The sequence below is a fragment of the Salminus brasiliensis genome, chromosome 7 (genome assembly GCF_030463535.1).
Source record: "Salminus brasiliensis chromosome 7, fSalBra1.hap2, whole genome shotgun sequence".
Classification (NCBI taxonomy): domain Eukaryota; kingdom Metazoa; phylum Chordata; class Actinopteri; order Characiformes; family Bryconidae; genus Salminus; species Salminus brasiliensis.
In genome coordinates this window covers 32,196,031-32,219,104 of record NC_132884.1, presented here as the reverse complement: position 1 = coordinate 32,219,104, position 23,074 = coordinate 32,196,031, and the positions used below count along the sequence as shown (strand labels likewise).

General features: G+C 41.7%; 1 protein-coding gene across 1 annotated transcript; it reads left to right on the top strand.

Moving 5' to 3' along the window:
• The first annotated feature begins 10,236 nt into the window (after positions 1-10,236).
• LOC140560280 (Krueppel-like factor 15) lies at positions 10,237-22,248 on the top strand. Its single transcript, XM_072684618.1, has 3 exons — positions 10,237-10,389; positions 11,891-13,406; positions 19,413-22,248. Exons 2-3 carry the CDS (start codon positions 12,079-12,081, stop codon positions 19,579-19,581), a joined length of 1,497 nt encoding a protein of 498 aa, XP_072540719.1. The 5' UTR covers positions 10,237-10,389; positions 11,891-12,078; the 3' UTR covers positions 19,582-22,248.
• The last annotated feature ends 826 nt before the right edge of the window (positions 22,249-23,074 follow it).

Here is a 23,074-nt window from a genome sequence, read left to right as displayed (position 1 = left end):
ATTAGTACTCCATAGGACCATAATAAGCCTAGTCCTGCACTACATTTTGCATTCAGTAGACAGTCTTCATTTGGAATGCAGTGTAGTCCAGGACTAGGCCTTTCTGGGAAGATGGCCAAAAACTTCTGTCTCACTCTGTCTCTTGCTTTCTTTTTAATAACTGAACTGAGTAACTCATGCAGGTGTGTAATCACATAGGTTATAGAAAATCAAAGAATAAAAATAAGTATTTCACACACACACACACACACACACACACACAAACACACACACACACACACACACATATGTTGATCATATGCACCCACCCAACGCTGATTACAGGGTCTTGCTGTCACATGTTTTAAGGTTACATGCATATGTACAGTATTCACATCTGCTTAATTGCCATGTGCTTATTAACACCATGCATTAACATTAATGAATGCTTCTTATTTGGTTCTTCCTGGTAAGGGCTGTGATGGGTCCGGAAGCCTACTCAGAATCATTGGGCACAAGCAAGGCATGAATACCCCCATCACAGGGTACCACACACAAGTATTTACTCACACACACCTAGAAGTCAATTTACCTACTATTTGTGTTGTTCTTCCTCTTTTTTGTGTGTGGGGGGGGTACCCAGTAGAGTACCAAGAGGAAACCTGTGAAGCCATGGAGAGAACACACCAAACCAAACTCCTCACAGACAATTACTAGAGCAAGGATTGAACCCACAACCCCAGGTCCCTGGAGCTGTCCGACACTCCCACTTGGGAAAAAATATATATTACTTTAGTTATTTAAGAAAGTAAACTGTCTTAAAATATCAAGTTCATTATACATCCAGCAGTCAGTTAAACTTAGATATGAGGCTTGAAATTGAATGAAATTTTAAAATGAAATAGAATTTTAATAAAAATAAAAATTGAAAGGTTTGCAAGGTTACTTTTAAGTTCACACACACACATACACTCACACAAGGCAGCTCCTGGTTCTTGAGGTCATTCCCCAGTCTCCTCCTCTCATGGCGTGTGATGAGGAGTGAAGATTGCTCCATTGCAGGCAGTGAAAGCACTTGGCGATGATATAGATGAAGTTGCAGCAATAGTGATTTGTAAAGCGACCATTTCAAAACTTACAGTGCACGGTCAAAGATGACTGTAGACCACTGATGACTGTGGCCAGCTTTTTTTTTTATTTTCTGGAATATTTAATCTGGAGCAGCCATGCATGAGTCTAAAGTCACCATGCCCAACACCATCTGGTAGATAGAGGGGTATAAAGCCTTGCAGCACTGGGTTGTGGAGAAGTAGAACTGACTGCTCTAGAGTGCTGGTGCTCCAGCCAATACCTTTGAGTGTCATTTTGCCATTATTTGTACCTGACCTCACTAATACTCCCATGACCAGATGCCCTCAAATTCTCACCGGAATTGGAAAATCTAGTGCAAAACCTTTGAGTAGAGAAAAAAAATGATCTATTATTACCATTATTACATACGTTTGTATGACTCGAGTTAAGCAGTTACACAGTTCTGGTGAGAGGTCTCAAGCAGCTCCACCAAAGTTACACAGTGCAGTTACCAGCCATTCCGGCACGCACTGGCAATGACAGAGACATCATTCTCACTATTACAAGTCAGTGTACCATCAAAATGATTTTGCAGTTATTTTATGGTACAACTGCTACATAATGTTGCTTTAAACATTTATTAGTAAATGATTAAGACTGTAAACCAAACAGCGTCATATTATCACCTAAGGCATCTTGGTCTTCGACCTGGAAAAAAGCTGAAGAATACTTCAGGGCAACTTTGCCTAATATGAATGGCCGATGTGCGTGCGTGTGTGTCAGTGCCAATGGATGTCCCTGTTCCCCAACTCCCTGCTAAACATTAATCAGGCCTTGTTCAGACGCTATCGTCTAAATAATTTACTCTGCAAACAGTTCACTCGCTGCCAGGATAAGCAGCCAGGAGTGGCAAACAAGAGCCATTTATGAGGGTCAACATCCACAACGATGACAGATAGGCGTCTTTTTAGACGTAAGGTGAAAGAACTTGTTTTTCTCCATGCTCAGATAAGCATGTTCTTGGTTTGCTTTTGGAGCATAACAGAAAAATCCAGCAAAACAAAGAGGGCTACTGTTGTTTGGTTGGGAAGCTCGGGCTCGTTTCAGGCTTTGTGTGCCTGTATTTCACACATTGCCACACTTTAGCACTTGGAAGATTTCTTGTATGTCCATATTTCAGTCATTTCATGCACATGCTGGCCATGTAGGTGGAGTACTGCCGTAGTCCTCTGCGAATATCTATAATAAGCTGAAATAGCAGGGAATAAGGATGATGGATGTGTCCAGGAATAGGACTGATTCTGGGAAGCTCTGTGTGTGTGTGTGTGTGTGTGTCTTTGGCTGTTTCTTACAGAGACACCAAAACATCCCACAGAGGGGCCTTGTGTTAATTGATGTGTTTATCTGTGTGATGGTGTGGGCTAAAATGAGATGGCTTTGTTTACAGCTTATGATGAGACATGTTTGTTTGCATTTGTGTCTAAGCTGATGAATCATGCAGCTAAAGTGTTCAGTAATGTTTTTTGCATGTGATCAGAGGTGGGTAGAGAAGCCTAAACCCACACTCCTGTGAAAGTATGGTTAACTCTGAGAAATAATGACTTGAGTAGAAGTAAAAGTATCTTTCTTCAAAACAACTTGATTGAAAGGACAAAAGTATCAGCTCAAAAAACTGCTGACTGGTAAATATATTTTTTTATTTTGTATTATTCAGTAATTTAGTGTGTTTGCGTGGAATGATTTATTACACAAAAGCTTACAGACTATAAAGTAGTTGTATTTGTGTAGTCATGACAACCCCCAGTTTACTATTCAAAACCACTAATGAATATGTTTATGTGTCTTCTTAGCGTTATTTGTAATATTGATGATGGTAAAATTGTGGTAAATCTGGGAACTACGGGGACACCCTGCATGTACTCCTCCAACAGTATTTTTAAAATATATGTTTTAGACCAAACCTGATCTCAGAACCACCAGTCGGTATAAAAAAGTAATGTCTACAAAGCAGGAGAAGAAGGTAGTCATTCATTTGTAGTATAATAAAAAAAATAGAGGTTAACAGTGGAGGACCTTTAGAAAGATTTAGCATACTCTGGAGTGATAGTGCACTGTTCTCCTGTCATCAAAAGTTAAATGTTTTCCGTTCAATGAGCAAAGGTTTGTTTGGAGAAAAAAAGGTACAAGAATTTCATGAAATTTCATGAACACCTTTTCAACTGTTAAGCACAGGGGTGGATCGTTTGTGCTTTAGACTTGCGCTGCAGCCAGTGGTACAGGGAACATTTCACTGGTAGAGGGAGCAATGGATTCTGCTAAATACCAGCAACTATCAGTAAATCTGTTAAAAGGAAGCTGAAAATGAAATGAGGATTATTTCTACAATGGGATAAGCATCATAAATACACCTCAATATCCACAATGGACTACTAAGTACAAGTTAAAGGTTTTGCCATGTGCCTCACAGTCCCCCAACCTAAACATCATTGACAAGTTACAAGTTTACTCAAACATCTCACAGAACTAGAAGCATTTTGTACAGAAGAGTGGGTGAAACAATGCCTTATGTAGCTTTTTACAAGCTTTGGTACTTGTTAAATGGGGGTGATATTAAACTTTATGCCTTTTGGAACTCAGGTCATCTTTTACTTGCTTAGCTATTTAGAGTGACAACATTTTGAGCAGGGGTGCAGTAGATTTCTTAGTGTATCCAACATCATAGCTACAATATTTTGATTGCCCTCATAGTCTAAAATAATATGATAAACTTTAAAAGTCAGAGCTGTGGTCAAAGTGCACTTTGCTTACAAGTACAAAAAACAATCATTTAAAACATTTATATACATTTTACTGGTGGCTTTAGTAAGCTTCTCAACATGCCTGAAGAGAACGGCCATCACTGCACTCAGTAACACAGATATAAAGTTGCCAGTGAGTCATTTAATGACAAGGGAGAGAATATGACCCTGCCATCTTTCAATCTCAATGAGAAACTGCACAAGACCTAAGGCCACAGGCATGCAGCTATGAGGCAATGACATAGTCAAGTTAAAGTTAAAGGGATAGTTAAGTGAAAAATCAAGTGTTTACAAATTTCCTCTTCACTTCAAATGTAGTTGCTTAGCCAAGGCATGTTTCACCTCTTTTGTTTATTTTATACTACAGTATATGTCCAAATGTTTGTGGACACCCCTTCAAATGAATGCATTCAGCTAGTTGGTAGTTAGTATGGGTGCCATTGCTGACAAAGCTGCGCAAATGCACACACAGTTTGTCTGGTCCCTGTAGAGAATTACTGCCAATAGAGCAGATAAACATGAACCTATTGCTACCCTGCCTAATGCCAGGTGTGGGATAGAGGGATATAAAGCTTCCCAGCATTAAGGTGTGAAGCAGTGGAACTGTGTTCTCTGGAATGATGGATGGTGCTCCCTCTCTTACTTTTGGGATGAGTTGGGGAGTTGGAGATGAGGCAGATGGTGATCATCCAACATCCTGACCTCATTAACGCTCTTCAAATCCTCACAGCAATGCTGCAAAATCTAGTATATAACCTTCCCTGAGTAGTTGAGACAGTTATTCCAACGAAAGCAGGAGAGATTTTTTAATACCCTTGATTTTAGAAGAAACAACAAATGATCAGGCACATAATATCCATATAGTGCATTTGTTTTGCATATTACAAAATAACACTAATCAAGTAGGAAATTAACAACAATATGTAACATAGCTACATTGATATACATTTGTATGGACAATAGTATGTCTTACAGGACCACATAAACAAGTTTGGTGCAGTTTGAGGAAAGTGTTCCATTATTTCTTAGCCACATTAGCCTTGAAGCTCCAAAGCAGAACTAAAGAGCAAACCTTGGGCACAAAACATATTTGGCTGATCAATGACAAGTTTGAGAAATGCTTTAAAATTGATGTTGTTTATTAAATCAGTTACAAAGCTGCTATTGTGCACGAAAATCTCCAAACGTTGGCTCCAGGTGGATTGTGGATCTGCTGGCTAATGTGTGTATGAATGTAGCTTTTATAAGGCTAAGCCCTGGTGATTTTACTGGGATTCAGCATGGTTCAGAAACAAAATAGTCCTGGCAATTAAATGTGCTCTATAAACCTCACATCGTTTCCCTGATATGGCCTTTTCTTACTCGACATCTGGACCGCTGCATCAGAACACTAAAGCTCAGCTAGCTCCTGATGTTTAGAACCACTGCGTCACTTTGGGAGTAGCTCGACATCCCACACTATATCCATTGTGGCTCACACCTCACACTGTGTGCGTCAGTAGCCTACATTAATGTTTATCAATGCAGTACTACACGTTTCCTTCATCTTGTCCTTTAAGCAAATCTTTCAGCAGCATTCCCTGACACAGAGCAGGAATAAGTCTCACCTGCGGCAGCTACCAGAATTAAACTGTGCTTGTTGGGAAAGCCATGTTGCTCAATGGTCTAATCTGTGATAAAGAACTGGACTAAAACCTGGGATCAACCAAACAGTTGTGTCGATTTGAACATACTATCTACACTACATGTCCAAATGTTTGTGGACACACCTTCCTATGAATAAAAGTCAATGTAAAAGTTTTTAAATTAATATTTAAAGGTTCTTCACACTCACAACTTTTTTATGAAAAACATTTCTTGACTGAAACAAGTTCATAAATAGCATGACTCAAAGAACCCTTTGTAACACCTTTGTTTTTAAGAAAATAGTATTCCTCACCTCCATACCTCCATAGCTCAGAATGTTTTACTCCTTCAAATCAAGACTTAACACTGCCACAACCTATCAATTCTATCCATCAACCCTCGCATCTGCTTCTTTCTAATCAGGGTTGCAAAGTCACTGGGCGCAAGTGGCTGGTGTAGCACAGCACATAACACCACTACCTGCCAGTGAGCTATCACACCATAATGAAGACTTCAATTCCTTGCCCAAGAGTCCTTGGGCAACACTATGACCTGGGGGTTATGAGTTCAAATCCCGAGCCATTCTGCTTTGCCATCAGCAGCTGGAGTCAGAGACAGCACAATTGGCCATGCCCTCCCCAGGTGAGTAGATGATGCTCTCTCCCCTCACCACTCTCAGCACAGGCATCTGTTGGCTGGTGTGGTGGAGCTTGGGACTCAGCACTTTCCTCAAAGCAGGTTGGTTGCAGGCAGCAGTGGCCTTATATGTATCAGAGGAGACATGTGTTGAGTACTTACCCTCCTAGTGTTGGGAGCATTGGTAGTGGGGGAGTTACAAATGGGTGGGTTAATTGCCAGTACCAAATTGGGAAAAAGGGGGAAAGTTTCATACTAGCTAGATAGTAGCTCTAGATAAGAGAATCAGCTAAATGCCATAAATGTAAATGCAAGTCAGGAATACCCCCTGGACAGGCTGGCAGTCCATTACAGGTCTGTCACATCCATTAATTTTAAAGTCTTTTTTCCTATGTATCTTGATGGGTTTCTTTTGAATGTCTGACTTGCAAAGTAACACTGAGTCTGTGAAAGGTGCTGCAGAAATAAAACACATTATTGAAATCATTAAAAATGTTATATAATAATATAATATTAATATGCCATTGCTACTGTTTTCTGCTGTAGCAGTTAAGCATCCCTAGTCTCAATGCCAGTTGTATCATCATTGCTGCTCTCTGATTAAAAGCATTTTGCAGCAGGCATGAGTGTGTCTGTGTGTAACTAGGGCAAAGGCAAGAGTCTAATCCGTGTGATAGACGGTCTGTGATTGCTGTGTTAGAGTGAGGGGCTCTCAGTGTCTGGCCACTGTAATCCCTCCACAAGCGAGACCCTCAGTGCAACACAACGTGTGGTACAGCTGTGTCTTCTGCGCATTAGAAGGTTACGGCAGGTCACAGGAAAACTTTGGCTGTCGCTTCAAAGCTCTGTTAAGCAACATGGGTAATAATGGAACTTGCTAGTTTATTATGTGCACCTGCCTTGAATTTACACTTATTGGAATACTACTTACTCTGTAGGTATACAAATGGGCTTTCTATGCACTGTCAACTAATGCAACTACTCTGAGGTGGGGCATATACAACACATTGTATATGTGTTCGAAAGAATACTTCTAATGAATACACTGAGCTACTTTAAGTTGCACCCATAGCTAACACAGATGTGCAAGTGCTCACACACAGCTTGTCTAGTACCAATAGATTAGGATTCTCTGGAGCAGACAAACATGAACCTGTTGGCACCATGCTTAATAGTATGCATTAGCTAAAGGGTTATAATCCCCCCCAGCTTTGAGCTGTGGAGCAGTAGGACTGTGTTCTCTGGAATGATGGCGCTCCATTCAATACTTTTGGTGGGGAAATTGGGAATGAAGTAGGGTGGTCAGTGAATGCAATCAAATTCTTTTGCACATACACTGCTTGTATATTATAAACAGAAAAAACACTGCCAATAGATTGGGGTGCTCTAAAGCTACCAACAGTCAGCTAGCTTTTTTGCCATGTAGCACCCAACCAATCATTGGGCTTTGGAGCAGTAGAAGCTATAGTGTTCTTTGGGATCCAGAACTAATCATCTATTGGAAAAGCTTCCCAGAAGAGTAGAGACTGTTGCTGCAGGAAGGACAGGGGCAAACTCCTCATTAATAGCTGTGAGTTCAGAGCTAGCACCATACATTAGTGTTTAGTAAGCTGTTAGCATTCTTCCAGAATCTAAACAAACCCATATTTCACCCAAACACCACAGAGGACATCCATGCACTCACTGTTCAGCCCTGCTTATCTACTCACTGTTTTCAGTTGTGGGTATTTTTGTGTGCTTCAATGGGTGTGGAGGAAGCAAAGGGCTAAATTAAAACACCCTCCCAGACAATTATGCGGATAAGCTTAATTTAATTTCCCCAGAATAACCTTGAGATGGGATGGAGGGATGCTTTCTCATCACAGAGAATGACAAAAACAAACAGCATGTTCAAGTGCAGTGTAACAGCAGCCTGGTTCCCGCCTGTGTTAGCCGGGTCACGCAGGATGACCTGTATTTACCCCGCCCCCCTCAAACTGACCTATATTGACCTTTGGTATGTTTTGTTTCTTCTCCTGGACTGGTAGGTTGGTGTGTAGATGTTAGGTCTCCTGCTAATCATGGTCTGACCCTATGCGTTGGCCTTTGCCTGTCCCACTGATAAGCAAAGGTCACTGTACTGTACTCTACTATTAGTGATATATATTACTGATATATATCACTAATAGTAGAGATAAAATATTACTGATATTATACGTAGCATGTCAAAGATTATATTCTGTTAGATATTATCCACTGTTGTGGGACAGTTATAATAGTCTCTTTATTGGATTGTTATTCTGCTCGTGGGTCAGAACTGATGCTTATTGTGACCTGATTGTGGCCACAGGACAAGCTGGTGCATTGACAGTGTGACAAAGGCATGCAGTGTATTGGCTTACACTTGACAGTACCTTTGTCATTTACCTTGGTGTCATTTTTGCAGCCCTACAGTGGCACAACTATTTAACTTATTGCAAGATATTTGAATTCCAGCAATGCTTCAGGGTCATATATATATATATATATATATAAATATATATATATATATATATATATATATATATATATATATATATATATATATATATAGTAAAAATCCAACAAAAAAATGAACAATTTCAGGTTTGAAAGAGGCAGTACACACTTTTGATTTTAAGGAAGCTCAACTTTAAAATGAATTGTTGACCTAACTTGGAGTTTCCACATTAAAAAGTTAGTTTTGAGAACTTTTGCGTTAACTAATATGAGTCATCTCAAACATTTTCAGTAAAGCAACAGAAGGTAGCTGTTACTTACACAAAATCACAACATGTAATATAATAGTAATATTATTCATTACTGCTGCTGCCATTGACCTTAACAATTATCTGCCCAGCAGCTGAAGATGTGTGGTACTCCAATGGTTCTCCTAGCTGGACCTTTGTACGCAAGGATTTTACATGACTAGACACCCAGCATGTGAGGACAATGCCACCGTAGTTGGAGGATTGTGCCACCCAGCCTTGCATCCTTTTTTTGCCATGTAGCACCCTGTCATAACAGCAAACGATGTGATACAGCCCGATACAAAAATTGCTTCTCCCTTCCAGACCACTAGGGGCACTAGTCTGCTGCCAGTTTATAGCTAATTGAATAGCTTCTGTTAGCCTGTTAGCAATGACCTGTGTTTAGTAAAATTATGCATTTATGTATTATGTATGCATTTATGAATGAGTTTAGAATGGATAATGTGCTTGGAAAAAAACTAAACTTATATCACAGAATTTATCCAAAAATATGTTGTGGCAGCAGTAAGCAGACTTTAGGAGAGCTAAGTTTTTTTTAACTTAGCTAACTGAGGTATGTGGTGATGTTGGTCACTAATCTGTGCTGCAGCTTTGGGTGGGATTGGTAGAGCATTTCATAATTCAGTGTTGGCATCACATAAAGCAGCTCCTAATGTTTCAGCACATTTGTGGTTTAGTAAGTAGAATTTGTATAAGTGGAAGGTAGAATAGCTGGTACAAAATACACCTGTGAATTCCGAGATTTCGAGCAGCTGAGCCTCTTTGGTTGTTTAGATTGTCTAATTGATCCTGCAGACCAGCCTTGTGACTGGACCTCACTAACTAAGTTGAATACCCTTGGTCTTGGGCACATGAACATAATGTGCATTACAGCTGTTTGTCCTGCTCTGTATTTTTGGAACACATCCAGCATCAGTGCTCAAACATGGACTCCTGAGGGAGCCTTCGTGGAAGTGGTATAAACAAACCCCCATTTCCGAACTACAGTGAAATCACTGACTCCAGCACAGCTGCCTCTGCAGTTCTGCAACAGTAGTGTCAGGAGTCCTTGCTTGTGCTGCAGGCAGATAAAGAGGGGAAGGAAAAGATGGAAACTGCCTTTTCCCCCTCTCTCTCCCCAGCATTCAACACACACACATACACTTTCACACACACACACACACACACATTCACAAACACACACACGCAGGAGCCCCTCTCTCTGACGACAGCAGAGAAGACCCGCCCACCCAGGCACGGCAGCGAACCAATGAGGGCGCGCCTTCGGGACGAGCCTTCGCAGCCTGCCTCTCATTCTCGCCTCCACAAACACACTGTGGAGTCACGTGACCCCGATATAGTACAACCAGCGTGCCGTGTGGATCAAGCCAGTCTGTAGCAACACGGCGCGGCGTGACTCAAGGGCGCGTTACTCATTAAGAGCACGCTTGTTGTTTTTCTTTTACTCTTTCTCCTGCACCTGATCGCAGCAGGCGGCTTGGATTTATATGCATGCTTTGTGCAAGAAAAAGGTAAGACGCTCGCGCTTTCGCCATCTCCGTGCGCTTGAACTTGGCACGTCTTGCGCGAGAGCATGGGCGTGCGCGTCCACGCTGCTCTCGTACAGTGCTCTGCTGCTGCAGCAGGAGCAGCTCACGCGCTGAGACGAAAACATGTTTACGTGAAACCGAGCTCGAGCCCCTTTCACGCGCTCACTCACCGAGGCGCCTCGCGACGGGGGCGTGAGCCACACGCGGTTCTTATTTTGAAGTCATATCGATAGAAACGCGTGCATTATAAGCGAATACGCCGATTTGTCGTGCTTATTGATCATGTTAGGAGGCAATTCGCGTGGCTTGCCACGCGGCTAACGACGGACATTTTTACATGCGTTTATACGCGAATCTTCACGTAGTAATTGCACGAGAAAAACTCACAATAAACATGGTTTTTGTAATAAACACGTGCACGCGTGCATCATTAACATTAACTCCATGGTCGTGAATAGTTTGATTGGTATTCTGATACCGTCTTTAAAATATAAACTAAAAGAAAAACGAATTATTAAAATAAACACGTGCATAATTATTATTACCCTCAGAGTCGTGCATTCGCGTGTGTGGTGGAGTGGTGATTAATAATATCGTAATAAAATAGAGGACAAAATAGAGCAAGGGAAAACGCGCGAGAGGCTAATGAGACGAACTGAATTGTTGATCTCACTGATTAAAGTCAATGTATTGATTTTTGGGTCGTCTGCGTGGCGCACGAGCCCGTTAAAGCGCGCTCTTTCATGTTAATTATGTTGACAGTTTGTGAGTGGCGCGCGGAGGTTACTGTCGGTCACTGGGTGGTGGAAAATAAACTACGCTGGCCGTCGTGGAGGGGCGCGTGTGTGCAGCTATACTGTCATTCAGCAGCTATAGCACTGCTGTAGAAACCATTCAGCCAAATCGAGATAGACACCATTTAGAATAGAAAAAAAATATATATGTGGAAATGACCTATAAATCATTTAATTATTTTTTTTTTTACATTTTGTTATTATAACATAACACTATGCAATGTGCAATGCTTAAAATAGAAGAACCACTTATGGTCCCCTGTTGACCATAGAGTCCCCATAGCTACTCGTGGTGAGATTATGTGTTATTTTTAATCGCGTTGACTTGCAATAAGAGTGCTGAAGTCTCGCGCTCTTTAGGAACACTGCTGTCACGCTGCCCACATGTGCTCTGGAATGGTAACACGCACAAGTTCCATATTTCACATATTTAAAGAGCGCGCACCCCAGCTAAGCCTCACGATATGGGCCTGGAAGGTAGCTGAGGGAACTGTATTCAATCACAAGGTACAGACAGGCCAGTTCATGTATCCCCTGGCATGTTATGGCTTTAGGCCAACTTAGAAAGGTAGTAAGATGTGAGTGGATTGGGACAAAAAACAGATATAATAAAAATACGGACAGATATTGCAACTAAGAAATACAGTGTTAAGAAGTATCTAACATTCTTTCTTACTCTCTGGGTGTAGGTGCAACCTGGACTTCTCCTCTATGTGAAAAGCATGCCACTTCTTTCTTGTTGTGAGACGGCATTCTCACGTCACTTGGACCTCTTGACTTCCTCATAATCTGAGGAGCAGCCAGGGAATTGGGAATCTACCTTTTAAAAACGGACAAGCTCATTCATATCTAGATATCTAGAGGACAGATCCAGGGAATGGTGGATCACTTCCTCAAAATTGAGGAGAACTTGTTGTCTTACGGTGACACAGACCCTGCTTCACCTGTCGTGTACCACCTGTCGGACATGGTGTCAGACGTGAGCAACTACCAAGTGATGCCTTCGCCGTTCTCTGAGGACGACCTCAGCGACGCATCGAGTCTGCGTTCCTGCTCCTCTCCAGATTCCCAGGTCCTCAGCTCCAGCTATGGCAGCTCTTCCAGCGCTGAGAGCCAGGACAGCATTCTCAACTTCCTGCTGTCCCAGGCCTCTTTGGGACATGGCAGCAATGCCGGAGTTAGCACCACAACCCCAACCACTTTAGCAAGCATCCTCTGGGACTCACGAAGGGACAACGTGAAGGAAGAGAACTTTGACTTTCCGATATGGTCCTCAACAAACATGGAGGCATCCGTTGAGCCTTTCCAACCCACTCTGGAGGAGATTGAAGAGTTCCTAGAAGAGAACATGAGTGGAGTGGTGTCCCTCAAACATGAACCTAGAGAAGGTGGGTCACCCTTAGGGCTGGAGCTGGAGCTTGACCTTGGGATGGCAATGGGAGTGGAGGCAATGGAGGAGGCCTCGCCCATGGTGCCAGAGACAAGCACCACTGGATCACAGGCGAATTCTGACCAAACCGTCCCGGTGGCTGATCTTCCCGTGAGCTTTGGATTTGCTAACGAGACCAAAAGCACGCACAGTGGCCCAAGTACTCCTGACCCAATTACACAGGCGCAGGAAATGATAAAGAAGGAGGCCCAAAGTACACCTGTCTCCACTGAGAAGGACACTAACACCAGTGCCAGCAGTGGTAATACCGGCAGCACTGGGATGCCAGTAATTCTCCAAATCCAACCAATTCAGATCAAACAGGAGAATCAGGGACCTAATGTGCCTGCCACTCTTTCTCCAACAACTCAGTCCCCAGCTGCAGACATCAAAATTGCCCAGCTGTTGCTGAACATTCAGGGACAGACATTTGCACTGGTCCCTCAGTTTCTTCCCACCGCCACCTCCTCAGCTTCAGCAGCCACCTGTCTCAGTGCTTCGTCTAAATTTGTCCGGATTGCGCCTGTGCCCATTGCAGCAAAGCCTGTTGGTAGCGGAGGGGATGGCGTTGCCCTGGGCGTTAGCCAGGAAGGACTCTTAGTTGGAGGAGCGCAGAAGTTCCCCAAGAATCCAGTGGCGGATCTTATCAAAATGCACAAGTGCAACTTCCCAGGCTGTGCCAAGATGTACACCAAGAGCAGCCATCTGAAAGCTCACCTGAGGAGACATACTGGAGAGAAGCCATTTGTCTGTAACTGGCCTGGCTGTAGATGGAAGTGAGTGTCTGTTCATTTTGATGGGTTTGGGCCTGAGGGGCGTTGAAGGGGTAGTGATTAAATAACTATTGCAGATTATTCTGAAGTTAGGGCTTTTAACAACGGTCTGTCAAATGTAAATTGGCCACTAGAGACAGGTCTCAGACATAGACAATGACCTCTAGAGACAGGTCTCAGTTATTGATTATTACTCAGTTAGTTTTGTCCTAAAAACTTTGGTTGAGTGTTAGTTCTACTTCTGATTTCTTTGGCATTGCAAGGCAAACGTTGGATCTGCAAGCACATTCCCTTCCAGGTCATTGGATCTTTGGATCACATCTCTTTCTGTCTCTGTCTCTGAGATAATACAAGCAAACAAGTTACTTTTATTATATTCTGTGTTTAGTGTATCAGTGGTATGATGTATTTACAGGTCTTGTCTATGATGTAGAACCATTTATTTTAAAAGACCTTTTAACAGTGTTTCTATGTGGCACTGTGCTATATATATATATATATATATATATATATATATATATATATATATATATATATATTTTTTTTTTTTTTTTTTTTTTTTTTTTTTTTTTTTTAGCCATTTAGCCATTTTCGCTAACAGTTACCTTTTTATGCACACTCATTTCTAGTCAACACTGTTCTTTGACTCATAGCAATAGTGCACTCTTTTTTGAGACTGTACAGAAATTTAAAAGGTTCTTTAAATAACCATATACATAATTTTCTCCATCATAGAGAAGGACTGTTTAACCAGGCAAACAACCAGTCCAGTTCTCAGAGGGTTCTTTGAGTTCTAGAAATAACCATCGCTTTTGGTAAAGACCCCTTGAAGAACCTCTTTTTTACGGTGTTCCTCAAACATATCTGAGACATGTCAAGCCAAACAGAAAAATCAGACACACAGAAGAGAAACATTCAGTGTGAGTACTGGATGGACAAAAGTATTGGGACACCTGCACAAAAGTGAAGTCTTACAAAATCAGGGAGAGTTTATCCTGCTTTTGTTGGAATAATGCTGTCCAGGGAAGGTTTTCTACTAGACACACATTACTGTAAGGATTTGATTGCATTCAGCGACAAGAGCATTAGTGAGGTCAGAATGTTGGATGATCACCACCTCACCTCACCCCAAGCTCCCAAACTCATCCCAAAAGTATTGCATGGATCATTGCATCATCATTCCAGAGAACACAGTTCGACTGCTCCACAGCTCAATGCTTATACACATCAAACACATGCCTGGCAATAGCTTCATGATTATCTAGTCTCCAGAACGTCCTTTTCTATTGCCAATACTTCTGTAGACAATCTGTATCAGCAATGGGTGCAACTTAAAAGAGCTGAATGGTACTTTAACCATTTAGAGGACTTCATATAGTGAATTTGTAGAGGACACATGCATAACGAATCAGAAATGCAGTAAGAAATCTGCGTTTCAGGTTTGTTCATCAAGGTGAAAGGAAGGCGAAAAGAAAGGAAACGCTTGAATAGACAGAGGGTGGGCAGGGAGATCAGGTATTCCGACAGACAGATGTTGTGTGAGGGTACAGAAAAAAGCAATGCATATTTTGAAGAGCAGAGAAGAAGAAAAAGTCCTGTGGATATGGATAGTGGGAGCCTGTGATATAGAGTGAAGATGTGTGGTATGACGTGGACTGGCATTTCCCTGCAGAATGTAAAATGAAACGGGGACACAGCATGTGGTCTGAAGTCACATGTGTGCTGCACTCTTGCTGAGAGTGGACAGCTTTGCTGTGTGTCTGTGTGCCTCACAGTAATAGATCTATTGTCTTTGTTGCTATTGGTGTGTTCAGGGTGTTGCGTGTTGTTGAAACAGTATTACTATCCAGTTGAGGAGGGTTACACCCAAAACCTAAGAATGTGTGTGTGGCAGAGCTCTCTGAGGGGAACACATCTTATTATGAGGAGGAATTTAGGCACAGTGTAGGTTTGAGTATTGGGTATGGATTTTTAGTCATAGGTTAAATAAGCAGATGTATTTTATTGAAATTTCAGAATTAAAGGGCATGTTTCCTCTATGTCCGTTTTTGGGATGCCTTCTCATTGCCACTATAGGTCTACATGTCCCTGCAACTACATGTAGCCTTTGGTCATTACTTAGATGCATGATTTTAGAAACTTCCTCCTACCTTCATACACACACCCTGCCACGATTCTACAACTTGGGCCTACTTGACCCCCCAGCCCCCCACATTGAAAACTAAAATATGATTACCCTATGTTAATAAAGGCAGGTGTGCACTGTACCTATGAGTGAGTTTATGTGCACTATGTTAATCACATTAACCTCCACTTAGAGAGTGTGTTACCTTGGAGTTCATCTGAGGAACAGATGTGATCGGAAAGAAAACAGGGGTAAGTTTAGACACAACTACTGAGAGAGTAAGAAAGCATTCCAAGGTTTTTCCTCTTCTATTACACACACAGCAAAACACAGCCTTCTAGAAAGCAAGAGCAAAACTGCCGGGGCATTAGAAACACAGCTCTCTCTCTCTTACTATGAGCATGCACAAATGAAGCTGTGTAGTAGTGTCTAGTTGACTCTCAACTCACATTGTACCTGCATTTCAGTGACAGACGTTAGTAACACTAATAGTTCAGAGTTTTGTGTGTGTGTGTGTGTGTGTGTGTGTGTATGTGCGTGTGTGCGTGTGTAATGTGTATGGACAGCAGGAAACGAGTAGTTTTCCAGGCCATGAATCTTTGGCTACAAAAGAGGTTCTGTGCAAAAGACAAAAGACAGGCTTAGATTAGAGAGAACAAAACTAAACTTGTGTGTGTGTGTATGTGTGTCAGAGAGAGAGAGTGAGAGAAGAGAGAGAGTGTGTTTGTGTGTGTGAGAGAGTGAGGGAGAGAGAGGGGGTCTGTTTCAAGTTAAAAACTGGCCGGTGGTGTAGAAGGACAAAGAGCTTGTACTGAATAGTTACCATGACTGTGAGAGTGGAACGCCTACTGCTCCTGTGCTCTCTCACACACACACCTAGTATCATAGTCTCACAGACATACACTGAGATTCAGTGTTAGCCCCATGACTATTTCCCTCTTCCCTGCAGAAGAGAGAGAGAGAGAGAGAGAGAGAGAGAGAGAGAGAGAGAGGGAGAGAGAGAGAGAGAGAGAGAGAGAGAGAGAGAGTCTACTGTATGTATTGTATGTCCAAAGGTTCGTTAAGACCTGCCCCACATTGAATGGAGCTTCATCAGTCATCAGACTAGAGTTCTCAGTCCCACTGCTCCACAGGCCAGTACGAGGGGGCTTTATACCCCTCTAGCAGAAGCTTGGCATTTCGCATGGTGGCCTCAGGCTCAAGTGTGGCAGCTCCAGGGCATCTCATTCTATTGGCTGTGCATTTCAGTGGACATTACAAGCAGTGTGTGTACAAATAAATGCTTGTGTCAGCAATGGGTGCACTTTAAAATAACTGAATTTACTAATTACACAAGGTATTTATGAGATAACTGTGGGGTAATAACCTTATAATTATAAGCGGTGGAGGATGTATACACTATATGTCCAACAGTATCTTTTCTTTATTATCAGCATTATGATATAGAATATACATCATACACCGGTCTGAATATATTGGGCAGCAACAGTCTTGAAGGTGATGTGTTAAAAAACTGTGATTGCTAGAAAACTGGGTCAGACCTCCATGGAGGTCCCACCTCACAACCTTCAGGACTTAAAGGATCTGCTGCTAACGTATTGCTACCAGATGCCACGGGACGACTTTAGAGGTCTTTTGGAGTCCATGACTTGAATGGACATATCTGAATGGACAGAAAGTGGCCCACTCAATATTAGGCACTCAAAGCTAATGTTATGGCTGAGTGTCCTTCTGTTATCTAGTCCATATAAAGAGAATGTGTTTGTTTGTACAGAATATTGCATGCATTTAATTTCATTTCAACATTCGTATCATTGCAGTGAATGTGGCGAGACTAGCTTTGCGAGTGTAACATGAAGGAACGTTCTGGAAACTCATCTCATGGTCCCCTTTAGTGGGTTTTCTAAGCCTTCACTGGGGAATATTATAACACACTAGCATGGAAAACACACACACACATACACACACACACATGTTTGTGCTCTCTCTAGCAGCATCTTTAACTGTAGCAAAATCTCTCTCTCTGTCTCTTACTCTCTCTCTCTCTCTCTCTCTCTCTCTCACACACTCACACACACACACACACACACACACACTCAAGCATGTTTCAATGGGAGCTTGTGAGAGGGCCTCTTGGCATGCAGATTTCGCTGGAACACACAAGAGCTCCAAAGCCCAAAATTCCACTCTGCTTTCGAGGAAGGAATTTTTCAAGAAACAGTTTCCTGTCAAAAATGACTAGGCTGTGCTATAAAATCAGCAGGCGTTCAGCAGAGCCGCAATATAACATTGCCAGCCGACATGCTGACTAGAAGTGCTGGTTTAAAATCTGCTGCCTTTAATGTAAGCTTAGACATTATAGACGGAGAAAAAGGCTTACTTCAGGGCTGAAGTCCATCTACATTCTACACTGTGAATTATATTTCCAATATCCCATTTATACACCATAAACACTGACTTTATAAGAATAAGAGAATACGTATTAACTGTAATACATGTGGACGTATTATTTAGAGTAGTTCTGGGCCATTTCCATTGGCCTATTCCTCCTGAAATATCTGCACAGTATACGTGTTATGTAACAGAGATTTTGCTTCGTCCTTTACTGTAATAGCTGTTGATATAGTATAGCAACTGGGTTGGCCTTATCGCATTGGTACTGAAAAGCAATATATAGTTTTATAGTCATAATGCTGAGTCATTGTAATATTCTGGCCTACTTTCGCAATAAAAGCAAGGGAAATTGCTTGTTCAGAGATGCCGAACCTTGATTTTGAGAATTGGTCATATAGAAGGCTGAGAAAGGCTAGTAAAAATGATTACTTTTCATTAATAATACCAACGTTGGTCTTCAGTGGGATTGGCTTTAGAGGGGCTGTTGTTTTTGAAGTCATGAGTGATGGTACTAGACCTTCCTAGCTGGGAAATCAAACCCTAGTCTGTCACAAGGAGGGCAATGTTGTTACCCACTACGCTACACTAGTCATATTCAAGAAGTCAAGTGCTTTTTTAAGGCTAATAGTAACAGGTACTAGTTAATAGTAACAGTTTTTTGCCCTGTGGTTAGCATTGTGCTAACTGCATGCCTAAATCATCAAACACTTGCCTTATCCAGTTTTAAGTCATTTTGTATAGACTTGATTATGTGGCTTTTGCCATTTTATGATACAATGTTATCTAAAATGCACAAAAGCAGGCCGCATATCGAGCCATTTTGCAGCCTGACGCCCTGCTGTTAATGAGAGGACTTTACAGTACCCATTGTGTCTTTTGTATGGTTTTAATCTTCATTGAGACTCTCCGCCATAGTTATACATGTGTGCTTACATAATACCTTGCACAATGACCCAACACTTAACTACACCCTATACTGTACAATGTTTTTTACTTTATCACACACACATCAAGTTAAATGCCAGAGGCTATAGCGAACAGTTCACTTTATCAGCCTCTTCAGATCTGAGCCAAGTTCTAGTTTTAGGCAAACACAGATGACGAGCAGTAACTTTGAGCGCTGAATAAATATGCATGCTGGTGATAAATTTATGAAATCAGCTTTCAGTCCCAGGCATGTTAGAATACATATGGTCTGCTGTTTTCTGCAACTACAGCTGTAGCTTGAGACTCAGTGTCCACTAGTGAAACTGGCCTTCAATGGATATATACATTATTTAATGTACTGGAGATTGACAGACAAGTAAAGGCATTTTAAAGCAGTTGTCTCCCCAAAAAGTATATGGACACAGTTGTCCCTGACCTATTTATGTAGTACACATGAGCCAATGCACATGGTGTCCAATATTTGCATATTTGGTATAATGTTTCCCAATACTTTAGTCAATAAGTATAAATAACCCATTGCAATTCTGCTCTGTCTGCTCTAGGTTTTCCCGCTCAGATGAGCTTTCCCGTCACCGGCGGTCCCATTCCGGAGTGAAACCGTACCAGTGTCCTGTGTGTGAGAAGAAGTTTGCTCGCAGTGACCACCTGTCGAAGCACATCAAAGTCCACCGCTTTCCCCGAAGCAGCCGGACAGTCCGCCCCACTGCCTGATGAGCTAACTCTATACGACTCACCAATGGACAGAACCAAGGACTGGGAGACCCATCTCCCTGTGTGTGCGTACATGTATGTAGATGTGCATGTTATGTTTTTGTAAAAGTGTACACACAACCCCCCGTGTGTGTAGATGGGAAAGGTGACTGATGAAGGTAGTAGGAGTGTCAGGGCTGAGTATTTATTGACTGCCTTTCACAGAACACAGTGCACACATACATGGCGTACACAGTCTCCCTTGCCCTTGTATTTATAGTGTTTTAAGTTAAACCTTGGTGGCAAAGCAATGGCACGTCACCTTCGGTGCTACACTCTGTTGGGATTACTAAGAGGACGGGACTGGAATGAATGCAGAAACTGCTACTAAGGGATCAGCCTATCCAAATAAGCTATGGGGACACTTTTGTAAATGACACTACTTTTGTGTAAGGACAAGAAAAGCGGAATGACAATAGAAATGCAAAAAAATCCCTGAAATGCAACAGAAAACTAAAATGTGCACAGTGTTGATTGTACATGTTTATATGTATGCCTACAATCAGTGTTGACATTTTCTTGTTTTTATCTCATGTTGCATTTAATGCGAGGTGTTTTGTAAAAAGGTGTTGGAATTTTTGTCAGTGTCTGCTCTTAACAGCTCTGCCTCCTCTTTGGCCTTAGTCAACCACAAAGCCCTTATCTCAGGTGTGGCCTGGGTGCTGGAATGGGAGGCTTACGGGGCGAATTGTCAAGCTAGTACCACCTGATTCACACTGTCATAATATCAGGGGGATGTACACTGAAAAAAGTCATGCTCTGAGTTTACTTGATTCGAATGCATGTCATGTGAAAAAAGGAGGACACGCTCTAAAAACCCTATGAACATGATCAACATATGGACATGATCTTCATTTGAACAATATTCACAGATGATGGTTATATAAATAAACATGAACACAAAATGGAATTAATAGAAATGCAATTTTCCTGTCAGAAAAGTTTGGACACCCCCACATATTTCACTACCTAAAATGCCTAAAATTCTAAAATCAGGTATAGCACATCAGCTGCAGAACATGGTTAGAGAGGATTTTTGGAGGAGCCTGACCTCAGACATTTAGTTTGGTCAGCTCTTGATAGGCTAAGTGAGTGTTATTACCATGGTGAGATCCAAATAGCTCTCTGAGGCCTTCAAAAAGGATGGGGATGTATATGAGTCTGGGAAGAAATGTAAAACAATCTCAGGACTATTAGAAATCGTTCGTATTAGAAGTCATTCCACTGTACACTGTCTCAGTGTAATAAATGTCCCAGCTAACATGTCCATGTCCAACTAGGAACCAAAGCGTTTTGTCCTCTGGTTCCACGTTGACCCCACATGGGACCAGAAGGGGTTAAAAATGGGCCCCATCTGGGTTGTACCTTGCATACTGGGCCTAAATGGACCCATGTGAGACTAAGGTGGGCTGTAATGATGAAGCCCAGCCGTGTCCCCTGTTTCACCCATGTAAGCCCCACGTGAGCATGTTGGCTGGGGTGGGGGAGTCCTAACTTTTCTGTTAATTACATTTTACAAATGACAATCACGTGTCAATATGTTAAAATATGTTTAAAAAGACAAATATTTTCATGTGACTCTACATGAGTAAAATACAGTATTGTACATCGGCACAAGTACTGCCAACAGGACATTAACTGAAAGACAAACTTGTGCAAATGTATCATATTTTATTCCATGCGAAACGGATGCATATAAATCAGTGTATTACCTTTTTCAGCTGTAAGTCATGTAATATGTAGCCTGTATTTGTGGCTGCTATGTGAGGAGCAATGGCACTTAGTTGAACATGATGAGTGAGTCTGAGCTCACTTGACATCTGTACGTGAACTGGAGCCTTTGGCCAGAGAGCCGAGCATCTTCTTTTTCTTTTAGAATTTCAGTGACACAAAATCTGCCTCAAAACTCCAACCTGTTACTGGATTCCCCACATATCATTGTGCTACTGTGGCCTGTCATTGTGTAAGCTACACCCCCACCCACTTCTCACACAAACACGATCATGCCCGTACCAGTGTTCCCGTAATTTTTTAATTATGGTTATGTTACAATGTGAACATTGTGAATGTTATGTACTGTAACTAGCCAAATACTACACTTCAGCACTTGTTTGGATTTGTTCATGTTCATGTTCGTTAGGAAGGTCGGCGAGGTGCTTGTGGCCAAAACAGTGAGAGTACTGAGGCTGCACGTGTAACGAGTTTGTTATTATTCCAAGCACTTCTAATAATCAGATAGCGTATGGGGGGATATTTGCTTCCTTGTGTGTCACTTGTATGTTCTCTGTCTGATCGAAGGGCACACTACTATTACTGTACATACATCATGGCATTCCTTCCATTCATAGACTGAATTTTAAAAATGCTTGTTGACACAAAGGTGTTTTAAGCCACATCCTATGAATGTATGTAAATAAAAGGGACATGTACATAGCTGCATCCGTACAAGAATGATTCGGAAAAGGAAAGAGAGAGAATGATACATGGTGAGGGGCAATCATAATAAAAGACTGTTTGTGGTTGTGAAGATTTTAGTGTAATCCAGAATGTGTACATAGTAATGTTTCAGTACATATAAATATATATATATATTTTTCCCCTTGTACACAAAATTCATTTACAAATAAAACATTGAAATGTTGATAAATGTGTGTTTGATGGTTTTGTGGGGTCTATATTGGACTGATTATAAATCTAAGGTGATTTTAAGGTCAGGAACCACTCAATTAACTAGACACTCAACATTAGACTGATTTCATCATTACTGTTATGTGCTATTGAAGGGGTCCTGGGGCCAAAGTGCTCCTGATGGAAATTTGCAAGAAGAAAAACTGTTAACAACAGCTGGCTTTGTGTGTGCAAGAGATTGTTCGGAAAAAGACACTGCAGAATGTGGACATGACCCTGGTTAAGTGAATACGTACAGCATGGTCTGAGCTGTTCTATTGGCTATTCACAATGTACACGTCACAATTTGCACAAGCCAAGACTAAACACTTCTGATAAAATGAAACAAAGCTGATTTTATCAGACCACCAGGACGATACTGACCACCTTACACCAAACGATCAAGATGAGTGTAGGGTTCTCTGGAATGATGTTGCGCTACCCAATCATTTTGAGGTACCTCACTAACGCTCTTGTCGCTGAATGCAACCAAATCCTCTCAGCAATGCTCCCAACAGTAGAGACAGCTGCAACTCTTCAACTCTTTTTTAATACCCTTAATTTCAGAAGAAACAATGCATGAGCAGGTGTCCCAACACTTTTGAACAAGTAGTGTAGAATGCTCAAGTAAATTTTTGACATGAACTAGGAGGCAAAAACTGTGGGTTCCAGAAAGTAGCATGCAGATTCAACCAGAACATGCTGGTCTTGCTAACGCTTCTCAGAAAAGAACACTTGGAGGACAGATTCAGGCAACAAGAGTCATTAATGGCAAACAGAGAGTTGC

What these genes read in the sequence shown, in the direction of transcription:
- LOC140560280 (XM_072684618.1), top strand. Translation starts at nt 12,079, where the DNA reads ATGGTGGATCACTTCCTCAAAATTGAGGAGAACTTGTTGTCTTACGGT. An exon ending in TGGCCTGGCTGTAGATGGAA is followed by an intron (nt 13,407 to 19,412) that starts GTGAGTGTCTGT and finishes TGTCTGCTCTAG; the next exon opens with GTTTTCCCGCTCAGATGAGC.